The sequence below is a fragment of the Rana temporaria genome, chromosome 1 (genome assembly GCF_905171775.1).
Source record: "Rana temporaria chromosome 1, aRanTem1.1, whole genome shotgun sequence".
Taxonomy (NCBI): Eukaryota; Metazoa; Chordata; class Amphibia; order Anura; family Ranidae; genus Rana; species Rana temporaria.
The window spans coordinates 570,136,605-570,161,655 of NC_053489.1; the positions used below are offsets into that span (position 1 = coordinate 570,136,605).

Below are 25,051 nucleotides of genomic sequence, written 5' to 3' on the forward strand. Positions count from 1 at the left end.
AGTGTATTCTCAAACTGAGATACACTTAAACCTAGCTAAGATACGACAGCCTGCGCCGTCGTATCTTAGGGTGCAATATTTAGGCTGGCCGCTAGGTGGCGCTTCCGTTGAGTTCGGCGTAGAATATGTAAATGACTAGATACGCCTATTCACGAATGTACGTGCGCCCGTCGCAGTAAAGATACACCGTTTACGTAAGGCGTTTTCAGGCGTAAAGTTATTCCATCAAATAGCTGGACTAGTCAATGTTAAGTATGGCCGTCGTTCCTGCGTCGTAATTTGAAAATTTTACGTTGTTTGCGTAAGTCGTCCGTGAATAGGGCTGGACGTAATTTACGTTCACGTCGAAACCAATACATCCTTGCAGCGTACTTTGGAGCAATGCACACTGGGATATGTACACTGGGATATGTAACATAAAACACGCCCCCTCATCCTAATTTGAATTAGGCGCGCTTACGCCGGCCCTATTTACGCTACGCCGCCGTAAGTTAGGAGGCAAGTACTTTATGAATACAGTACTTGCCTCTCTGACTTAAGGCGGCGTAGCGTAAATACGATACGCCGCCTTAAAGTTGCGGCGGCGTCTGTGAATCTAGCTAAATGTATCTTTTGGTTCTTAGATCAAAGGCATGAACTTCAGTCTGTAAATAAGGTCAGTTGTGACACTGACACTAGAAATGTACCTACAAACCCCCAAATATTATATATATATATATATATATATATATATATATATATATATATATATATATATGGATATCTATCTATCTATCTATCTATCTATCTATCTATCTATCTATCTATCTATCTATCTATCTATCTAAATATATATAGATATATCTATCTATCTATCTATATATATATTTAGCAGAGACCCTAGAAAATAAAATGTTTGTTGCAATATTTTATGTCACATGGTATTTGCGCAGCGGTCTTTCAAACTCAATTATTGGGGAAAAAATACACTTCAATGAATTATAAAATGAAACAGTAAAGTTAGCCTAATTTTTTTGCTATAATGTGAAAGATGATGTTACACTGCGAGCATTGTGAGAGAATCGTGATATTTATTATAAGCAAAACAATTGTGATTCTCATTTTAGCCAGAATCGTGCAGCTCTATTCTGCCCTAAACTCCAAAGTGAGTATTCTGGGGAAAAAAATACTCCAAAGTGAGGGATAATAGATGGTTAGCTAATAATCGAGGTGGATGGCTTAGAAAAAGACTAACAAGTCTGTAATTTGGGGGGGGGGGGGAGAGGCCAAAGGAAATCAGCTCATCTCTGCTAATTTACAGCAAAAATTCACACGCAGCATAGAAAAAGCGCATTCAATGATGACCTGCGAAGTATAGTGACACATAGCAACTAGAGTTCACATTTCATTAGCTTAATCGCTTCCCGCAGATAGATGGCTTTCAGTAGTTCTATTAGAATGATGGCTGCAGCTGCATTCTGGTACAATTTTTTAGAGCCAGCGATCCTCTTTATTGTAAAAGTGATCAAGCGGCTATATAACCACCCGATCACTTTTACAGGAGGTCCCTCATCCCACCCGCTGCCTTTCCTGGGCCCTCCTGTTCCACCATGGAGCCTGGGACTGATGTGGGTGGTTAAGTCAGCTTACCATAGAGATGAAGAAGGAACTTCCATTCATGGTATAATGCCACGTACACACGATCATTTTTCGGCATGAAAAAAAACAACGTTTTTAAAACCGTCATTTAAAATGATCATATGTGGGCTTCACATCGTTTTTCGGCTTCTGAAAAACGACCAAAAAAAAATTCGAACATGCTGCATTTTTTCACGTCGTTTTTTAAAATGTCGTTTTTCGGGTTGTTACAAATGATCGTGTGTGGGCAAAAACGACGTTTTAAACCCGCGCATGCCCAGAATCAAGTTATGAGACGGGAGCGCTCGTTCAGGTAAAACTACCGTTCATAATGGAGTAAGCACATTCATCACGCTATAACAGACAAAAAAGCGTGAATCGTCTTTTACTAACACGGATTTAACTAAAGCAGCCCAAAGGCGAATGGAACTTCCCCTTAAGAGTGCCGTTGTACGTGTTGTACGTCACTGCGCTTTGTTCATCATTTTTCAAAAACAATGGTGTGTGGGCAACATCGTTTTTAATGATGAAGTTGGAAAAACTTTGTTTTTTTGGACATGCTGAAAAACTATGTTTTTTTTTCATGCCGAAAAATTATCGTGTGTACGCGGCATGAGAGACCAGAAGCAACTAGGAATTTGTCACTTACCGTTTTGGTTTGTTATTTACAAGCTTGTAAGCACCCGATCTCAGTTTGTTCAGAAAATGCTTTTGAGGGCAGAGGAGAGATCTGGGGTCTAACAGACCCCAAATGTCTCAGTAAAGAGTACCTGTCACTGCCCATGCTATCACAATGGATCCTGCTCATCCCTTATGATAGCAATAAAGTTGATAAAAAATAAAGAGATAGTGTAAATAAAATTAAATGATAAGAAATAAGATAAGAACTTTAGAGTGCCCCTGTGCAAATGTGAACACATATGTAGGTCCTGCACACATGTGTAAACATGTGATGTATTGCCACGGACAGCAGAGTGAGAGCAATAATTCTAACACCAGACTTCCTGTTTACCTCTAAACTGGTAACCTGTAAAAGCTTTACCAATGTAGATTTTAAGGTACGGTAGTTTGTCGCTGTAACGGAATGAGCCGTGACACCCAGAGACTTTTGAAGGGTGGGGGGTACTCCTGTGCCAGCGTCACTAATGACTCTTGGGTCACCCTGTGCCCCTTTTGGGCATAGGGTGACTGATAACTGATAATTCATGTATTGCAGGAGATCTGGACATATTACAGGTGATTTCATGCTGACCCACAACAGGTCAATTGGCTCCTGAAAGACATTCCATTGTCCATTGTGTGATGCTAATACTGTGTTGTGTCTATTGTACTGATTAAGTCTGAAAGGTCAGATGTCTCCTTTTAGGGGTAGGGAATTAGCATGTCAATTATGTTTAGTAAAGGAATGTGTTTTGTGTAACAGGTGACGGGAACTTATTGCGGAGACGGGACGTCTGGGGGATGACTAATAATTAACTCAACTGAATGTCATTATCTAAAAGAATGTGTATGAAGCCCCATTGTGTGATGGTTTGGGGGTGGAGAGTTTCGTTGTTCCTTTGATTAACTGTAACATGTTGTACTGTATATAAGAAAGCTAAGGGACCATTAAAGGTGTTCATACATTTTGGAACCAGTAACTAGAGCTTGTGTCTCTGTTATTCTGGGAAATGGGATGGATCGTGTCTGATGTCTGTCGGACAAGCTGTCGTGGGGCGATTGAATGGGAATATCGTAAACGGTGGTGACCGTTACAGTCGCCATTTCAAGAACATTCTCAATTTTAAAGTGTGGCATGTTAGGTATCTATTTACTCGGTGTAACATCGTCTTTTATATTTTACCAAATATTGTGTATTACATTGTGTTTGTGTGCACTCAAATGTATTAAAGTGTATTTTTTGCTGCCAATCACCTGCTGTGTGCTGGAGTCGGGGTGGTGCCATCTCCCAGCATTGTCTGGTAACCACATATCTATCCTATCAGAAGTGACAGATATCACATTCAGTGCTTTGGATTGGGGCAAGTACCTGTTTATCTGCAGTCTTCTCTTCTCTACATCCATTCAATGTACACAGATCAAAGGCTATTTCTCAACCCCAGAAGGCAGGGAGCAGGGATCTAATGTCACACACAGCAAAGTGAGGAGAGGCATGTGTAATGTGAGACCTGAGTTGGGGGAATGTACAACCACCCCACCCCAACACACACACATAGTCTCATAGGGCCTGGGGCCAGATTCAAAATTTTCTGTGTTTTTTTTCTGGCCCCTGGGGCAATATTTTCATCCACTGATACCAACAGTGGGGCATAATTCCCCAACTGACACCAATGAAGGGCCACAATTCCTGCCAATGACAGCAACAATAGGACTCATTGACACTAATGATGGGGCACAATTCCAGTGACACCAACAAAGGCATACAATTCTTGCCACTGACACCAACAATGGTATGCTATTCCTCTCGCTGACACCAAAACTGACATTTTCTACTCCCAGTGGCCAAGGTCCAGCCCCCCTTAAGTCTGAAGGAGAGAAAACTGACCCTATGTTTAGAAAGTTTGGAGACCCCTGTCATGGTGAAACAGGGACGGCTGAGGCTGTCAATCACCTGCTGTGTGTGGGTGGTGCCATCTCCCAGCATTGTCTGGTGACCACACACAGTATCTATCCTATTAGAAGTGACTCATACAGAGAGCAGAGGGAAGGAAGATCACAGAGAAATCAGACTTTGGATTGGTGCAAGTGCACATGATAGAGGAATATGCTTCGTTCATTTTTCATTGGAGGTTTACAATCACTTTAACCAAAACTTGACTAGATGGACCAGGAATGTGCAGATGTGCTGCTCTCCAAATTCAGGACAAAGGTATGTCCTGTGGATATGTAAGTAGAACAATATGTGTACAGTACATGGAGGCTCTGAAATGATACATCTCAGGGAAATGATCACACTATGTATCATTTTCTTCAATGATCCTTCATACTATATAGACAAGTACACCATTCCTATTCAGCATATAATATCCAACCCAATGGCTTCCTATAAAACACATGGATCATTTCCAGACATGTACATTTCTCATTCACATAGGAAGGAGATCTCCCCCCATACTGCCAATACATTCATTATAATACAAGACACCCTGCGAGGTGCCCGGGGATGGATGGACCCTGCAGGATGTACATTTCTTCCGCTCTAATGTTTGGATACAATTACTATAGTATGAAATCCTCAAATACTATATGTACTTCCCTAATGATTTATTCATTCCTCTTCTACTAAAGACTGCCATCCCTGTAGTGCCAATGTCTCACAGTGCCCGCCATTCACCCAGCAACATGTTGTTCCCTATTATTAATTATGTAATACTATATTCATAATATTATTCTAAGCATAGGACACAACATGCATGATACACAGACCAGGGGATACATAGAGGAGACAGAATATAGAAATGTCCACATTTAGCAGGGGGGGGGGGGGGGGGGGTGACAGCTGATCAGGATACATGGGTGACAGATAACATGAGAGACGGGTGACAGATAACATGAGAGACGGGTGACAGATAACATGAGAGACGGGTGACAGATAACATGAGAGACGGGTGACAGATAACATGAGAGAGAGGTGACAGATAACATGAGAGACGGGTGACAGATAACATGAGAGAGAGGTGACAGATAACATGAGAGACGGGTGACAGATAACATGAGAGAGAGGTGACAGATAACATGAGAGACGGGTGACAGATAACATGAGAGACGGGTGACAGATAACATGAGAGACGGGTGACAGATAACATGAGAGAGAGGTGACAGATAACATGAGAGACGGGTGACAGATAACATGAGAGACGGGTGACAGATAACATGAGAGAGAGGTGACAGATAACATGAGAGACGGGTGACAGATAACATGAGAGACGGGTGACAGATAACATGAGAGAGAGGTGACAGATAACATGAGAGACGGGTGACAGATAACATGAGAGAGAGGTGACAGATAACATGAGAGACGGGTGACAGATAACATGAGAGAGAGGTGACAGATAACATGAGAGACGGGTGACAGATAACATGAGAGAGAGGTGACAGATAACATGAGAGACGGGTGACAGATAACATGAGAGACGGGTGACAGATAACATGAGAGAGGTGACAGATAACATGAGAGACGGGTGACAGCTGATCATAGTACACAAGTGACAGATGATCATGGTACACAGGTGACATATGATCATGGTACACAGGTGACATATGATCATGGTACACAGGTGGCAGATGATCACAGTACACAGGTGACAGATCATGGTACACAGGTGACAGCTGATCATGGTACACAGGTGACAGCTGATCATGGTACACAGGTGACAGATGATCATGGTACACAGGTGACATATGATCATGGTACACAGGTGACATATGATCATGGTACACAGGTGGCAGATGATCACAGTACACAGGTGACAGATCATGGTACACAGGTGACAGCTGATCATGGTACACAGGTGACAGCTGATCATGGTACACAGGTGACAGATGATCATGGTACACAGGTGACATATGATCATGGTACACAGGTGGCAGATGATCACAGTACACAGGTGACAGATCATGGTACACAGGTGACAGCTGATCATGGTACACAGGTGACAGCTGATCATGGTACACAGGTGACAGATCATGGTACACAGGTGACACATCATGGTACACAGGTGACAGATGATCATGGTACACAGGTGACAGATGATCATGGTACACAGGTGACAGATGATCACGGTACACAGGTGACAGATGATCATGGTACACAGGTGACAGATGATCACGGTACACAGGTGACAGATCATGGTACACAGGTGACAGATGATTGTGGTACACAGGTGACAGATGATTACGGTACACAGTTGACAGATCATCACAATACACAGGTGACAGATCATGGTACACAGGTGACAGCTGATCATGGTACACAGGTGACAGATGATTACGGTACACAGTTGACAGATCATCACAATACACAGGTGACAGATCATCACAATACACAGGTGATCACGGTACACAGGTGACAGCTGATCATGGTACACAGGTGACAGATCATCATGGTACACAGGTGACAGATGATCGTGGTACACAGGTGACAGCTGATCATGGTACACAGGTGACAGATGATCATGGTACACAGGTGACAGATGATCGTGGTACACAGGTGACAGCTGATCATGGTACACAGGTGACAGATGATCATGGTACACAGGTGACAGATGATCATGGTACACAGGTGATAGCTGATCGTGGTACACAGGGGTCAGATGATCACGGTACACAGGTGACAGATCAGCATGGTACACAGAGGGCAACTGATTACATGTAACAGATGGTATACAGGTGACAGCTGATGATGGTGTAAAGGTGACAGCTGATATACATACAGGTGATAGCACTTGTACAGAATAGCCTGGCTGAGGTGTTGGGTTGTCCAGGAATAATATTTGTGTGATGTTTCTCCTATAGTACAGTATAGAGATGATGCGATCTGATCGCCCCCCATACACGGTACGATTCCAGACTGCTCTCCTCTTAGTTGGGCGATGTAGATGAGTTGTGTCCGGTGTGTCCCCCCCCGTGCCCCGTTCCCTATGGACTCACCTATACACAGCTGGATGACATAGGCGTAGTAGGACCAGCATACGATGATGGTGATAAAGAAGACCGGGATCCAGTACAGACACCTCCGGCACCTCCTCTTCACACTGCTCGGGCCTGAGGGCGCCATGATCCGGCCGGCCGGGGCCTCTTCATGGGAGGAGGGGGGCAGATCTGTCCGCAGTGATATCCCCGGTGATCGGGAAGGAGCAGTGCGATGTGTTTGTGTCTGTACACCCGGGACCCCGCCCCTCGCCCCGCCCATACACCAGGCTGCAGCACAATGACAGCTCTGTGTGCCAGGCGGGCACTGCCACCCCTCACCTGTCCAATGACAGTGCCACCCACATCATCACTATAGCTCTGTGATCATGGCTAACTTCTAACATGCTCACATTCCTGCACTCACTATGGGAAGACATCCATCCCTATAGATCAGGAATAGGAGAAGTGTACACCCCCCTCCCCCCCCCCTTATTCATCAGTCTACAATGGGGGGGAATTATAAAGGGGGTCATAGGATTCCATCCGAGCTCAGCCCCCAAAGTGTGCCAGTTTGCACCTGATTTACATACCAGACACAGACAACTACATGGGTGCCCACACAGCTCCCATCATACGCATGACTGAGTAGATGTGTGAGCCATGGGCATCCGCAGAACTTTATTCAGGTGGGCATCATTTTAAGGTCACCTATGCTCCAGTGGTGGCTGGTTGTTTTTTTTTTAGCGGAGGGCGGCAAACAACCACACCCCTTCCCAGCGCCTGTTGGCACCTCAACCGTCCCCCCCCCCCCCACCCACCCACTCGCTGTAGGGTGACCACATTTCCAAACTACCATTCAGGGACACCCTCCCTTCCCAAAAATCAGCTTGTGTTGTAACGAATCACAGCACAGTGATTGGACACAAGAGACGGGATTTATGATTTCTCCAATCACAAGCAGGGGGCGGGATTGTGCTCCTCCTGGCATTCCCGGCCAAGACAAGTACTGTAAGTGAGTAAAGCGGTGAGGTGGCGGCCTTTATTGGGGGCATCAGATTGGCCCGAGGGGGTGGCTGTGTCAGTTTCATTCCGGGACACTGTATTGTCCTGGAATCAAGGTGCCCGGGACAGACCTGCAAAATGCGGGACTGTCCCAGGCAATCCGAGACACGTGGTCACCCTAACTCGCTGTCGGCCGGTTGGTCCGGGCACTTACCTAATCTAGGTGGCAGGCAGCAGGCATTGGGCAGCGCCTCCTGCATTCATTCCTCCTCCTCCTCGCTTCCACCGTGCCTCTCCTCCCCTTCTCCTAGGCATTTAATAGGATCGCTTGTCCTTTCAGGCAATCAAGTGACGGGTCTCAAGACCCGCTTCCTGATTGGCCGTGAGGAGGATCAGTATCACAATAGCGAATATTCATTTGCTATTAAACACACCTGACCTGGGTGTGCTCCGTTTTGCATTCTCTGTGCCCCAAGCCCACCTTATTTTGAAGCCTATTAGACCCTCTGGCTCTAATTCAGTGCTTCAACCCCCCCCCCCCATTGGAATCCATGCACCAGGCATCCTGAAAGGGGCCAGACACATGGGCAGGGGGCGGCGCCTGTGTGCCATTAATGGATGGGCCACCCCTCCCATGTTCCGCCCCTTTTTGACAATGTCATGAAGGGGTTGGGTTTAGTCATTATGACATAAAGAGCAGGCAAAGGTTTGAGAAACCTAATGCAAAAGCTTAATAAAAGGATCAAGCTGCCATTGTCTGATTAGCAACAGTGTTCAGTTTGGCAGCAAATTTCGATTTAGTTTTAGTCTTAGGACTAAAATTACATTTTAGTTTTAGTCCCATTTTAGTCTTCTGCAATTGTTTTAGTTGTATTTAGTTTACTAAATCTCCAGTAAATTTTAGTCTACTACAACTTATTTTAGTCGTCTAAAATTGAATGGGTGTAATTAAATTGTAATGCATTAGTTAACATTTCTCTACAATTTCCAAACTCATATACTACGGAGTAAAAAATCTCATGTGTTATTATTTAACCAGTTCCCGACCCCCGCATGTACATATACGTCCACAATATGGCACGTACAGGCACATGGGCGTACAGGTACGTCCTCGCCTATTAGCGGGTGGGGGGTCCGATCGGGACCCCCCCCGCTACATGCGGAGGTCGGGTCCGCTCGGGGAGCGATCCGGGACCACGGCGCGGCTATTTGTTTATAGCCGCTCCGTCGCGATCGCTCCCCGGAGCTGAAGAACGGGGAGAGCCGTGTGTAAACACGGCTTCCCCGTGCTTCACTGTGTCGGCGCATCGATCGCGTCATTCCCTTTATAGGGAAGACACGATCGATGACGTCATTCCTACAGCCACACCCCCCAACAGTTGTAAACACATACTAGGTGCACCCTAACTCCTACAGCGCCCCCTGTGGTTAACTCCCAAACTGCAACTGTCATTTTCACAATAAAGAATGCAATTTAAATGCATTTTTTGCTGTGAAAATGACAATGGTCCCAAAAATGTGTCAAAATTGTCCGAAGTGTCCGCCATAATGTCGCAGTCACGAAAAAAATCGCTGATCGCCGCCATTAGTAGTAAAAAAAAAAAAAAATTATAAAAATGCAATAAAACTATCCCCTATTTTGTAAACGCTATAAATTTTGCGCAAACCAATCGATAAACGCTTATTGCGATTTTTTTTTACTAAAAATAGGTAGAAGAATACGTATCGGCCTAAACTGAGGAAAAAAAATGTTTTTATATATGTTTTTGGGGGATATTTATTACAGCAAAAAGTAAAAAATATTGCATTTTTTTCAAAATTGTCGCTCTATTTTTGTTTATAGCGCAAAAAATAAAAACCGCAGAGGTGATCAAATACCACCAAAAGAAAGCTCTATTTGTGGGGAAAAAAGGACGCCAATTTTGTTTGGGAGCCACGTCGCACGACCGCGCAATTGTCTGTTAAAGCGACACAGTCCCGAACTGTAAAAACCCCTTGGGTCTTTAGGCAGCAATATGGTCCGGGGCTTAAGTGGTTAAGGTATTGAGGTATGAACATGCACTACCAGACCAGTGTTCATTTTGAAGTCAAATTTCAATTTAGTTTTAGTCTTATAGGTGGATTCAGAAAGACTTAGGCTGACGTATCAGTAGATACACCAGCCTAAGTCTGAATGTGCGCCGGCGCTAATTTAAGCGTATTCTGGTAACCAGATACGCTTAAATTAGGCTCAGATACGAGCGGCGTAAGTGTCTTACACCGTCGTATCCTAAAGTGTAATTTTTAGGCTGACCGCTAGGTGGCGCTTCCATTGCGGTCGGCGTAGAATATGTAAATCACTAGATACGCCTATTCACGAACGTACGCCCGGCCGACGCAGTACAGATACGCCGTTTACGTAACGCATTATCAGGCCTAAAGTTATTCCATCAAATAGCTGGAATAGTAATGTTAAGTATGGCCGTCGTTCCCGCGTCGAAATTTGAAAATTTTTACGTTGTTTGCGTAAGTCGTCCGTGAATAGGGATTTACGTCATTTACGTCCACGTCAAAACCAATAGGACCGTGCGGCGTACTTAGCCGCAATGCACACTGGGATATGTACATGGACGGCGCATGCGCCGTTCCAAAAAAACGTCAATCACGTCAGGTCAACCCAAATTAACATAAAACACGCCCCCTCAGCCTATTTTGAATTAGGCGCGCTTACGCCCGCCGCATTTACGCTACGCTGCCGAAACTTAGCAGGCAAGTACTTTGTGAATCATGTACATGCCTCGTTAACTTACGGCGGCGTAGTGTAAACACGATACACTACGCCGCCGCAAGGATAAGCCTGCCTACCTGAATCTAGCTATTAGTTTTTTGACTAAAATGCCATTTTCGTTTTAGTCGTATTTTAGTCATCTCAATTGTTTTACTCTTAGTCGTATTTTAGTCAACTAAAATAGTATTCATTTAGTCGACTAAAGTGTTTTGGTCGTTTTAGTCGACAAAATTAACAGTGATTAGCAATTTCTAATCAGTTTTTACATTTACCGAGGTTTCCACTACTGAGCACAATGGCTCTGTTATTCCAATATTTATATTCATTAACCCGGAGGAGGTATGCAGATAAGAATTTTTTATTTTCCTTAAAGTGGTTGTAAACCCACTATTTGGACTTTTACCTACAGGTAAGCCTACAACAAGGCTTACCTGTAGGTAAGGAGAATATCTCCTAAACCTGCACGGTTTAGGAGATATTACCCCCGCAATGCGGGCGGCGCATGCGCAGGGGGGACTCCACGGCTGAAGGACCGGCATCGCCGGACCCTGCCGATTTTAAATCTCCCGCGTGCACGCGCGGGAGTGACGTCATCGCCGCTCCAGCCAATCACAGCGCTGGAGCGGCGATACCCGGAAGACACGCCGGAGCAAGATGACATCCTGCTCGGCGTGGACCAGGTAAGTGGTACACACCTCGTTCCGAGGTAAGTATTTCATAATAGGCTAGTATGCGGTGCATACTAGCCTATTATGCCTTTTGCATTGCAGGTTTGGGGGAAAAAAAAAAAAGTTTATGCGGTTTACAACCGCTTTAAAGCGGATGTGCCACGGGAAAAATATATTAAAAGCCAGCAGCTACAAATACTGCAGCTGCTGACTTTTAATATAAGGACACTTACCTGTCCTGGAGTCCAGCGGTGATCGCAGCAGATGACGAGCCGATCGCTCGTCACCCTGCTGCTCCCCCCTCCATCCTCGGTGAGGGAACCAGGAAGTGAAGCGCTCCGGCTTCACTGCCCGGTTCCCTACGGCGCATGCGCGAGTCGCGCTGCGCCCGCCGATTGGCTCCCGCTGTGTGCTGGGAGCCGAGTGTTCCCAGCATACAACGGGGGACGGACGGGAAGGATGGAAAAAACCCGTCCTTTGCCCGTATCGTAGGGCCGGAAGTGGGTGCAGATACCTGTCTGTAGACAGGTATCTGCACCCCCCTCCCCCCTGAAAGGTGTCAAATGTGACACCGGAGGGGGGGAGGGTTCCGATCAGCGAGACTCCACTTTAGAGTGGAGATCCGCTTTAAATATTTCTGATGTGCATACTTGGAAAGCATTCAGACCCACGGGTCAGCATTACAGCCAGGTAAAAAGCATTTTTAGAAGGTTAACAATGATATCTCCTGCATATCTATCATGAAATAATACATTTAACACCTTGACCACAATTATACATGTAGTGCTGTTAGATGAGCTCCAGAACATAAACACAGGCTGCCTCAGCTCAGGCAGGTGCAGGTGGCCGGCTTAAACTCAGCTCTTCAGGCGTGCTCCCTTCCTTCCCTCAGGCTCTGAGCAGCGCTGCCTGGAGAAGATGGAGGAGCCAAAATTGACCAGGCGCAAAGGAGGAAGATGTTCCTCCTCCGCTCTGAATGATGGGGCCTTGCCTAGGCCTCATGACGTGACGTCACTGGTTGCTAGATGCCAGGCGGCAGGTGAGTCTAGCATCCAGTGCAGCGGGCGGCAGAAAGGCCAGGAGCGGTGCAATAAGAGAGTCTAGGGAGTCGGGGCGACGCTGCTGAATACAACAGTGACTGCCACAGATTGCAGCGCCTGGGCGCGGTGCACCCTGGGCACCTACCCAGGATCAACCCTGATTGTCCATGTGCAGACACTTTGCTCCTGGGGGTGGCACTTGCCCCACTTGTGGACGCCCATGATGTGAGCGGAGCCTGATAGGCAAATTACAGACTAGTTTCCCACAGGTCCGCTTTACTTTTGATTGACAGCGTGTGGGTTGGGCCTGCTCATCCAGCGCACCAGGGTACCATTTTTGCATACGCACTCACCAGTGTTGCCAACCATCTGTATTTTTACTGACAGACAGTAAATGCTAGTGACAGAAAAAGGTTGGCAGCAAAAAATATGGTTGTGATGCCCGGCTTGAATCTGCGCATGTGCAGTTCCAGTCCAGAGCCATTCAGATGCCTTCTACAGTGTGTTCAGGCGTAGGCCGGGTCTGGCAGAGGCAGTGTCTGAGCGTGTCATGTGAAGTCATGGTGCAAGGCCGAGTATACTTTGTACAGATGGGTGACAATGTGAGGATTCCTACCGTGAAATAGTATTTTGGTGGTATTTGATCACCTCTGTCTTTTTTTGTTTATAGTGCAAAAAATAAATAAATGCAAACAATTAAAAAAAAAAAAACAATATTTTTTACTATCTGATAAAAAAACAATAAAAAAATTAAAAATATAAAATTTATTCATAAATTTAGGCTAATATGTATTCTGCTACTTAATTTTGATTTAAAAAAAAAAACGGCAAAAAAAAAAAAAGCAATAAGCGTATATTGATTGGTTTGCACAAATGTTATAGCTTCCACAAACTGAGATATTTTTTTATTATTTTTTTTTACTAGTAATGGTGACGATCAGTTACTTATAGCAAGACTACGATATTGCGGAGGACAAATTGGACACTAACTGACACGTTTGACACTTTTTGGGGACCAGTGACACTAATACAGGGATCAGTGCTAAAAAATATGCACTGTCACTATACTAATGACACTGGCTGGGAAGGGGTTAACATCAGGGGCAATCAAAGAGTTAAATGTGTTCCTAGCCAGTGCTTGTGTACTGTTTTTACTAAGGGAAGGCACAGATCTGTGTCCCTGCTTTGCAAGAACACAGGATCAATGCCTTCCCTCCTCACAGAACGGCAATCTGCCTTGTTTACATAGGCAGATTGCCATTCTGCCTTTGTACTGAATAATGGGCGGGTGGCAGCGGACATTGGGTCCGCAGTTAGGGTTGCCACCTGTCCGGAATTCACCCGGACAATTCTAGTTTTGAATCATGTGTCTGCATTTCAGGTAGACTGAAACCCGGACACATTATTCAGACTGGGCTGTGGCTCCCCAAGTAACCAAGACAGGCGCACACAAATCTGTCACCGTCCAGAATCTGCGAGTGGCTGTCTGGGGGCAGGTTCTGCATCACTGGGGGGCAGGGTGATGATGTCAGCAAGAGCAAATTGGCCACACCCACTATTTGCTGCGGCACGCTATTTGCATCGCATTACTACTCTCCTTGGGGGCACCCAAAGGTGTCCCGGGCCACTGAAATGTTCAGGTTTGGCTTGAAGATGCACGCTATATATCCGCGATACCCACCACTGGGTTCCCATAGTGGCCCAGATTCAAGAAGCACTTGCGCGGGAGCAAGTGTGATTTGCGCCGCGCAAGTACTGATTTGCTCCCAGGCAAATTTGCGGCTGATTCTGTAAACCAGTTAAGCCTGAAATGCGGCCATTTTCCCGCACACGCAGCCTAGCTGCTCCGGCGCAATTATAGCGCAATTTTGCGCGGGGTGTAAGTTGCGCCTTTATGGAATTCCCTCAGCGAATATGCAAATTAGGTACTGCCGATGATTCAGAAACATGCGCGTGTGATGCGCATCTTGCGCTGGAAGCGCGCAAAGCTTTTTTCCCCGGGCAAACTTGCTCCTGCTAAAAGCAGGGGCAAGTTAGCAAAAGATGGCCAAATGTCATCTGAAGGAGCGCGCAACTTCAGCAGCACCTAGACAGACGAGCTGAACAAGCAGAGCACCCACATTTTCGGGACCTCACATCTGTGCACCAACATGCCAGGGGCAGCTATGGTTCTTGATATTCTATTGACTGAGCCGACTCGTAGGAGGGCACGGGAGAGGATTTACAGAGGGCGCTACAACCTTTTTGAGATAGATTAGTGATAATGAGGTGTATCGCATGTTTCGCTTCAGCCCTGAAGTCATCCTTGAGTTGGTAACAATCCTGCAGGATGACATCAGCAGCCCGACCCATCGGGGACAGGCAGTGCAGCCACTGGTGAAGGTAGTGGCAACCCTTAATTTTTTGGCAAGTGGCTCATTTCAGCGCACAGGTGGAGTGGTGGCGGGGATGTCCCAATCCAGCATGAGCAGGTGTGTGCACCAAGTGATCCCTGCAATACTCAGACGCATGGGCACACAATTTATCAAACCAACCACGGCTGACCTGCGGCAGAAGGCAATCAGTGATTTTTATGAAATAGCCAGATTTCCACGCACTGTGGGTGCAATAGATTGTACCCATGTGGCACTACGCCCCCCCCCCCAGCTCCTCGATCATATCTACTGCAACAGGAAGCATTGGCATTCGATAAATGTGCAGGTGATTGTGGATGCACATGGCCTCATATGGCATGTCCGTGCCAAACACCCAGGGTCAAGCCATGACAGTTTTATTTACCGACACAGCCCCATCCCAACCGAGTTTGACCAGAACATGTATGGAGACAGCTGGCTGATTGGTGAGTGACATGGGTGTCAGGTATGACTGCCCCCCCCCCCCCCCCATGATGCAGACATCACAAGGGGCACATGCACGACTAACATCCTCCTGTCTTTTCCCTTCCAGGTGACTCTGCATATGCCCTGGGACCTCACATGATGACCCCATTTCGTAACCCTCAAACACCAGGAGAGGAAAGATTTAACGAAGCCCATGCACGTACCCGTGCGGTGGTGGAGCGCACATTTGGCATCCTTAAATCTCGATTCAGATGTCTGGATAAATCAGGGGGGACCCTGTTGTATTCACCCAACTTTGTGTGCCAAATCGTCGGGGCATGTTGTATTCTCCACAATTTTGCTGAGAGAAGGGGCATGCACATTGAGCTACGCAATGACCTTACCCCCGAACCACGCAACCCCCCCCCCAAGAAACACTACCGGATCTTCTGAGGGAAGAGCAATCCGGAATGGTCTTGTGGAACGTCTCTTTGCACATTAAACACACCCTGATCTTGTCACAAGTATAATGCATGTATGCACACCACTGTAGTCCCTAGCACACACCCGACACATGCACCCCAAATTGGATTAGACCCAACAATACCCCATGGTATTAGGGAGCAGCAACGCAGCGTCAAGGCTCCAATTATGTTGCTGTCCATTCATACACCTTTCACATGGCAGAGGGTGACACCCCTTTTCCAGCAGGAGGGCCCCCCCCCCCCCCCCATTCACACACCAGTCACACTGTAGTATACACTCCTCACCGTGTGTAGGGACTACAAATAAATATAAAAGCTCATATTCTGAGCATATATAAAAAATAAAATAAACTCATATTCTGAGCATATATAAAAAATAAAATAAACTCATATTCTGAGCATATATAAAAAATAAAATAAACTCATATTCTGAGCATATAATAATTGTAGAAAGTAGATCATTTTTTGGATTTCTTCTTTGGGCCATGGGTGCCCCGGCTCTGGCTCCTCAATCTCCGTGGTGCGGAGGAGGCATGGGGTGGGGATTGAGGGGGGGAGGAGCATCAACCCCTACTTCCAGACTCCTCGCAGGTGGTGGCTGCATGCCCTCCATGGCGTTGGCCAGGCGGGCGAGGATGGTGTTGGTCTGGGCCAACATCCACATTTGGCGGGTGGTGGTATCCCGCTGATGACGGCGGGTAACTCTCCCCTCCTCCCGCACTGCAGCGGTGTTGGCCTGCACAGCAGCGGTGTTGGCCTCCACCGCAGCTGCCATCCTGCTTAATAAAGCGGGGGCGTTCTCCTGAGCCACCAAGCAGGTGACTATGGCCTTGGAGTTGCCACTTATTTCCGCCAGGCTCTGTGAGACATGTTTGTCCCGGTCTGCATGCAGGGTGAGGGCATGCTACACAGAGGTGGAGGTGGATGCCATGCTGTCCGCCAGACGTCGAACATCTCCCACCATGGCCCCTATATGGCGGGTCTGCAGGGCCTGCTCCTCCAGCAGACCGTCACGGAGGCTGGAGGATATATGCCTTGGACAGAGCCTTCCTGGGAGGAGAGGCTCGGCCACGGACAGAGGGAGAAGGGGAGGGGTCCACAATGGAGGGGCTTGCCCTGGAGGGGCTTGCCCTGGAGGGGGATGACGTGCTGGGCGGGGGGGGGGGGGTGGGTTGCTCAGGGATGGTGGTATCCTCCTGGAGGGAGCCAGAGTCCTCCTGGATGAGGAAAAAGGAATCCTCCTCCAAAACAACTTCCTCCACCATACTTGGCCCCGGTAGGATCTCCTCCTGGACCAGCATTGCCATAATGTCCATGGGGCCTGACTGGACCCCTGGCTCAGGTATGGATGGCGTGGGTCGACCCGCAGCCGAAGACGGCCCAGCTTCATCATCATCATCACCACCTGTGGATGACACCAAAACAAAAGATTTTGCTGGTGCAACACACTGCTCACATGTTCACTTCTACCCCCTCCCATGATGCACAGCAGATATGAAACAAAAATAATAGTTCCATCTTCACTTCTACCCACAAATATGTTCACTTCTACCCCCTCCCATGATGCACAGCAGATATGAAACAAAAATAATAGTTCCATCTTCACTTCTACCCACAAATATGTTCACTTCTACCCCCTCCCATGATGCACAGCAGATATGAAACAAAAATAATAGTTCCATCTTCACTTCTACCCACAAATATGTTCACTTCTACCCCCTCCCATGATGCACAGCAGATATGAAACAAAAATAACTTACCAGTCCCCAAGTTCCCAACAGTGGAGTCGTACCCTGCAAGTCCCTCCACCTGCTCCTGCACAAAAGTTTGGGCAATAAGCTCCTCCTCATGATTTAGGCGGATCTTACATCGCGGTCCACCTCCCGTGCCACCGGTATGTTTTCGGATAAGAGCCAGTTTATCCCGGACCCTGCGCCTCATATCGTTGAGTTTTTTTTTAATGTCATCCCAGGAACGATCTTCATTACCCAGGGCATTGATGTCCAGGGCTATGGCTTCAAAGATAACCCTCCTTTGGGCAACGGTGGTGTTTGCCCGCTGGGCACCATATAGAAGTTCTTTATGTTGCTGGAGTGCAGCAATTAAGATGTCCATCTCCGCAGCCACGAAGTTTGCCTTTCTTTTTTTAGTTCCTTTGGGAGGTGCCATCTCTTCAAAATGGGCTGAATTTCCTTGCTCAGGGGGGGTTGGAAAAAGCAGGATGAAATTCAGCAAAGAACCTGCGCAAGTCTGCTCCTATTTATTTGCTCAGTGCAAGCAGCTGAGCAGGATTTGCCCTGAAAGTATGCTAGGCGCAGTTTGACGCATGCGCAGACGGCAGCGCTATAACTGCGCATGCGCGCGCCCGGCGCAAACCTCTGCTGAGCCGAAAAATCCTCATTTACATAGGGGCACACCCACTTTGACTTGCACGGCCTTGCGCCCTCAGCTTTGCCTTAAACAGGAGCAAATTAAATGAACAAACGATTCCTGAATCAGGTGGCAATTTGGCAAAATTGCCCCAGCGCAGAGAAATTCAGCTGAGCAGCTCATGTGTAAGTAATGGGCAAATCTACCTGAATCTGGGCCAGTGTGTTATCACAGAGGGAGCAGGTCGATGGTAATGCGTGTGAGTGACCCAGACTCGGAAGTGTAAGATCGCATACTAGGTACGTGGCCTGGCACAGAGCGGCCACCCTGCTGCAGTATATGTATGGTGGGCGGTTACTGAATGCATATAGGGTAGATTGACAATGCAGAAAGAATAGTAAAAGACTATGCAATCAGTATTAAGCAGAGAATAACAGTCAATAAAACCATTAAGGTAATTGAGAAGCAAAGAGTAGTTCCTACACTTGACCACAAGATGACATCACAATATAACAGGTTACTGGGAACACGGAATAAGGGAAGTTCTCTTGCAGAATAAACGGTCCAAAATAGTCAAGTACAAATGCAGTTATTTGGGGTTTGCCGAGAAGGGGGTATAACGCCTCGCTAAGAGGCTGGCTGTAGCTGAAAGCTCAGGTGGCAGGACACAGGGCTTCCCAAGCAGGCTCCACTAGAGTATCGCTCAAGATGTCTTTGGTCTGGAGGTTCAGGTTCCTGAAGGCCATTCCACTGGAAGGACAATGCTCTGCAGTCTGCTGGCATAGGGTCCACCACAGTGGTTGAAGATGCATGCTGTCCCAACAGGCAGGGTCTCTCTGAGTACTGAATAGCAAGCAAGGGAACTTAAAGGGGTTGTAAAGGTAATCTCCCCCCCCCCCAAATAGCTTCCTTTACCTTAGTGCAGTCCTCCTTCACTTACCTCATCCTTCCATTTTGCTTTTAAATGTCTTTATTTCTTCTGAGAAATCCTCACTTCCTGTTCTTCTGTCTGTAACTACACACCGTAACGCAAGGCTTTTTCCCTGGTGTGGATAAAGCCTCTTGAGGGGGGAGGGGGCGAGCAGGCAAGTCAGGACACTCTACTTTGCAGATAGAGAAAGGAGCTGTGTGTTAGCGGACGTCCTGACACTCCTGCTCGCCCCCTCCCCCCTCAAGAGGCTTTCTCCACACCAGGGAGAAAGCCTCGCATTACTGTGTGGAGTTACAGACAGAACAGGAAGTGAGGATTTCTCAGAAGAAATAAGGACATTTAAAAGCAAAATGGAAGGATGAGGTAAGCGAAGGAGGACTGCACTAAGGTAAAGGAAGCCATTTTGGAAAAAAAAGTGTACCTTTACAACCCCTTTAACCTTAACTCATGGGTGCTCAGCCTGGAGCCCTCCACAACTGTTCTTTACACTCTATCCTTTTCCCAAGGAATCGGTTAAGACGTGATCTACAGTATTCTATCCCCAGTGACTCACCGGTGTCTTAACAAGGCGACTATAATTAATTGATTCTGTATCCTTTAATGAACTACCAAAAGGAAACTGGAATCTCTCTCTAAACAGATATTTTTCTTTTGCTGGTTCTGTGGTCAGACCAGCATTTGCTTCAAGGCAGTGCCAGCGACTGAGCTAGGGCTCTGCATCAGGAATTAAGGTTTCCCCCAACATCTGGACGATTTGGCGGATTAGATCATTTATTTGTGATGCCTCTGTGGATATAGAGCATTTCAAGGTCTGCATCAGCTCACTGCAATAGGTGCTGTTGCTCAAATGCTGGTCCGCAAAGATTTCCCTGAATTAAAGCGGGAGTTCACCCATTAATCAATTTTTTCAAACATTCCCCTTAGATTAATGCTCGTTTTGTCTAGGGGAATCGGCTAGTTGTTTTAAAATATGAGCTGTACTTACGGTTTACGAGATGCATCTTCTCCGTCGCTTCCAGGTATGGGTCTTCGGGAGCGGGGGGTTCCTTCTTGATTGACAGTCTTCCGAGAGGCTTCCGACGGTCGCATCCATCGCGTCACTAGTAGCCGAAAGAAGCCGAACATCGGTGCGGCTCTATACTGTGCCTGCGCACCGACGTTCGGCTTCTTTCGGAAAATCGTGACGCGATGGATGCGACCGTCGGAAGCCTCTCGGAAGACTGTCAATCAAAATAGGAACGCCCAGTCCCGCAGCCCATACCCGGAAGCGACGGAGAGGATGCATCTCGTAAACCGTAAGTACAGCTCATATTTTAAAACAACTAGCCGATTCCCCTAGACAAAACGAGCAGGAATCTAAGGGGAAAATGTATATTGTAGGGGTGAACCTCCGCTTTAATACATTAGGGACACCTTCCCCAGACCCATAAGCAATATTTTCACTGCGCCCTAATGCTCAATAAAAGCAACCTCAATGGGGTAGATTCACTAAGAGTTAGGCAAGCGTATCAGTAGATACGACGACCTAACTCGGAATCTGCGCCGACCTAAGTTTAAGTGTTTAATCAAACAGAGATACACTTAAACCTATCTAAGATACGACAGCTTGCGCCGTCCTATCTTAGGGTGCAATATTTAGGCTGGCCGCTAGGTGGAGCTTCCATTGTGGTCGGCGTAGAATATGTAAATCACTAGATACGCCTATTCACGAACGTACGCCCGGCCGACGCAGTACAGATACGCCGTTTACGTAACGCATTATCAGGCCTAAAGTTATTCCATCAAATAGCTGGAATAGTAATGTTAAGTATCCTCCAACCAAAATTTACTCCAAATCCCCAAAACCAGATACAAGTCCAAAGGAGGAAGAAGATTTGCTGTCCAAGGCCCTCGACTTTGGAACACTTTGCCAACCTCCATTCGGTTGGAGGAGAACCACTTGGCCTTTAGGAGAAAGATCAAAACCCACCTCTTCTGAGCTCAAGGGAGAAGTGGTCAAACAAGTGCCCAGAGGCGATTCAGTTCGCATGTGTAGCGCTATATACATTTTTCACTCACTCATGGCCGTCGTTCCCGCGTCGAAATTCGAAAATTTTACGTCGTTTGCGTAAGTGGTCCGTGAATAGGGATTTACGTCATTTACGTCCACGTCGAAACCAATAGGCCTGTGCGGCGTACTTTGCCGCAATGCACACTGGTATATGTAGGCGGACGGCGCATGCGCCACTCCAAAAAAACGTCAATCACGTCAGGTCAACACAAATTAACATAGAACACGCCCCCTCAGCCTATTTTGAATTAGGCGCCCTTACGCCCGCTCGCTTTAGGCTACGCCGTCGTAACGTAGCAGGCAAGTACTTTGTGAATCATGTATTTGCCTCGCTAACTTACGGCGGCGTAGTGTAAACGCGATACACTACGCCTCCGCAAAGTTAGGGCGGGCTATGTGAATCTAGCCCCATATCTTCCTACTCAGGTAAGCCAAAGACACACATCAGGTCTAGACAGTCCTGGAATGTCAACACCCCTGACAAACCTTCCTCAGCATGAAGGTCTGTGCCCGTCTTTTTGTTTATTACAGGTACCTACAGTTGTATGCAAAAGTTTAGGAACCCCTTACAATTTCCATGATTGTCATTTATAAATATTTGGGTGTTTGGATCAGCAATTTGATTTTGATCTATCCAATAACTGAAGGACACAGTAATATTTCCGTAGTGAAATGAGGTTTATTGGATTAACAGAAAATGCGCACTATGCATCAAAACGAAATTAGACAGGTGCATAAATTTGGGCACCCCAACAGAAAAATCACATCAATATTTAGTAGAGCAGAAATAACAGCCTCTAGACCAGTGGTTCTCAACCTTCTAGTGCCGTGACCCCTTGATAAAATTTCCCTATTTGTGGGGACCCCTAACAGTAAAATCAGGAGATGGGGTCCCTTCCAGCCCCTCTGACTTCACATTCCTGGGTGGGTGGCTACGAAGAGGCTGAGTGGGCGGCCACTGGGCTCCCGGGACAGCCCAGGTGGGCAGCCACGAAAGGGCTGGGCGATAAGTCTGAGCTTCAGGAACAGCCCAGGATTCAGTGACCCCTGGCAGATCATCATTCGACCCCCAAGGGGGTACCGACCCCCAGATTGAGAACCACTGCTCTAGACACTTCCTATAGCCCAGTGGTCTTCAAGCTGCGGCCTGGGGCCAGATGTGGCCCCTTGCTTGCCTTTATCTGGCCCTTGGGGCACTATTTCACTAACTGACACCAATCATGGGGCACCATTCCCCCTACCTACACTAACAATGGGGTACTATTTCTCCCATTGATACCAACAATGGGGTACTAATTCTCCCATTTAAACAAATGATGGGGCATTTTATACTCCCACTGGCCACAGTCCAGCCCCCTTAAAGCCTCAAAGGCGGTAAACTGGCCCTTTGCTTATAAAGTTTGGAGACCCCTGCTATAGCCTGTAATGAGTGTCTGGATTCTGGATGAATATATTTTGGACCATTTCTCCTTACAAAACATCTCCAGTTCAGTTAGGTTTGATGGTTGCCAAGCATGGACAGCCCGCTTCAAATCACCCCACAGATGTTCAATGATATTCAGGTGTGGGGACTGGGATGGCCAATCCAGGACATTGTACTTGTTCCTCTGCATAAATGCCGAGTAGATATTGAGCCGTGTTTTGGGTCTTTGTCTTGTTGAAATATCCAGCCCCGGCGTAACTTCAACTTTGTGACTGATTCCTCAACATTATTCTCAAGAATCTGCTGACTGAGTGGAATCCATGCGACCTTCAACTTTAACCAGATTCCCAGCACCGGCACTGGCCACACAGCCCCACAGCATGATGGAATCTCCACCAAATTTTACTGTGGGTAGCAAGTGTTTTTCTTGAAATGCTGTGTTATTTTGCCACCATGCATAACGCCCCTTGTTATGACCAAATAACTCAATCTTTGTTTCATCAGTCCATGGCACCTTATTCCAAAATGAAGCTGGCTTGTCCAAATGTGCGTTTGCACACCTCAAGCGACTCCGTTTGTGGCGTGTGGGCAGAAAAGGCTACTTTCGCATCACTCTCCCATACAGCTTCTCCCTGTGCAAAGTGCGCTGAATTGTTGACTCCTCCTATGCCTCCTGTACAAGTCCTTCATGCTTTCTTGAAGAGCTTTGTCCTGCACCTGGACTTGGGTCCTGCAGTCCCAGACCCAAGTCCACCCCCCCCCCCCCCAGACCGGGAAGCTCCCTCGAAGGCCCCGACAGCCTAGTACTCCATCCTCAATTCTTACACCCGTCAACTCCTCCCCAGCTGGGCTGACCCTGGGTATTTCAAGGTGGCTTGCCCCCTGTCAATCCCGGTTGGGGATTGGTCAGGGCTCCCTGAAACGCCAGAGACAGCTCCACCTCTTTTGCCCTCCTCTTCTTCTAGTATCCTCTAGAAGGAAAAGGGGGTGACAGTGGAGTGATGTTGTCTGTGAGTCACAGCTGCTGTTCTGAGCCACTCCCAGCCCACACATAGCAAAACAAACAGGCCTGCCTAATTTGGCCTTTACTACAAAAATCCTAACTTCTGGCACCTACCTAGGTAGAGGGTGCTACATTTGGATAGAGCAGGGAAGTGTAAGAACCTTGGTCAGGTTTTTATTACCATTTGTGTCCCTGTTTGTTTCTCCATTGTTTTCTGTCATCTGACATTTTTCTATTTGGAGAGAAGCTTGTTTGCACCCGGCTTGATTCCACCACTCACTCCCTGCCCTTCACAAGTGCTCTCCCTGTGGCACACTGACAGGGGCAAATATGAATACACTCTCCTCTGTCTGTCTTTTATTTATTTTTATAGTAACAGCCAGCAGAGCGGCCAGAATTATTGCCAGGTCAATTATTGCCAATGTGACAGACACCTGGGATCGCAGTGTTTGGTTACTAAGCAACCAAATGCTGCAAAACGCTGTTGCAAGTCTGGTAATAAAGCTGAAACAGGCGATTAACGCATTCTGAGACCGCACTAATGGAACACCGTTAAAGTATGTGCATTAAATCAATAATTGAATAAACTACAGTATGCATTAAATGGTACACAAAGTAATGGCAGAGTGGATTATCCTCCCTTACAGAAGTACAAACACATTTATCAAAGTGGATTTTTAATTGTATCTAAAAAAAAATGTTCATGGTTAAAGCTGAGCTCCTAACAAACAGCTAAATAAAAGATTCTATATACACTATATTGTCAAAAGTATTGGGACACCTGCCTTTACACGCACATGATCCTTAATGGCATCCCAGTCTTTGTCTGTAGGGTTTAATATTGAGTTGGCCCACCCTGTGCAGTTACAACAGCTTTAACTCTTCTGGGAAGGCTGTCCACAAGGTTTAGCAGTGTGTCTATGGGAGTGTTTGACCATTCCTGATCTTTGACGAGAAGGCCTGGCTCGCAGTCTCCGCTCTAATTCATCCCAAAGGTGTTCTATCGGGTTGAGGTCAGGAAGAGCTCCCTCCACACACACTGACAGGATGCGAGCCCACCCCCCCTCCCCCTCTCGCAGGTCTACACCCAAGACTCCCTGCAAGCCTCTGTTTGGTTGACTCCCGCCTGGAGTGATGGGGGACGTTCATCATGGGGATATTGGTATCCTTTGTCTTCACCACAGCCATCATCTCTGGTTACATGTCATCTTCTATATGCTTTGAGTGAATACAAATCCCCCTGAA

General features: G+C 46.9%; 1 protein-coding gene across 2 annotated transcripts in view; it reads right to left on the reverse strand.

Moving 5' to 3' along the window:
• ZDHHC2 (zinc finger DHHC-type palmitoyltransferase 2) overlaps nucleotides 1–7,527 on the reverse strand; it is a 205,346-nt gene extending 197,819 nt beyond the window's left edge. Inside the window, exon 1 of one of the 2 annotated variants that reach the window (XM_040334664.1) lies at nucleotides 7,267–7,527. In XM_040334664.1, the coding sequence (XP_040190598.1) occupies nucleotides 7,267–7,393 (127 nt within the window). In that variant the 5' untranslated portion in view covers nucleotides 7,394–7,527. The remainder of the gene's footprint in view (nucleotides 1–7,266) is intronic. The other variant, XM_040334663.1, reaches the window with a different exon arrangement.
• Nucleotides 7,528–25,051: the final 17,524 nt, after the last annotated feature.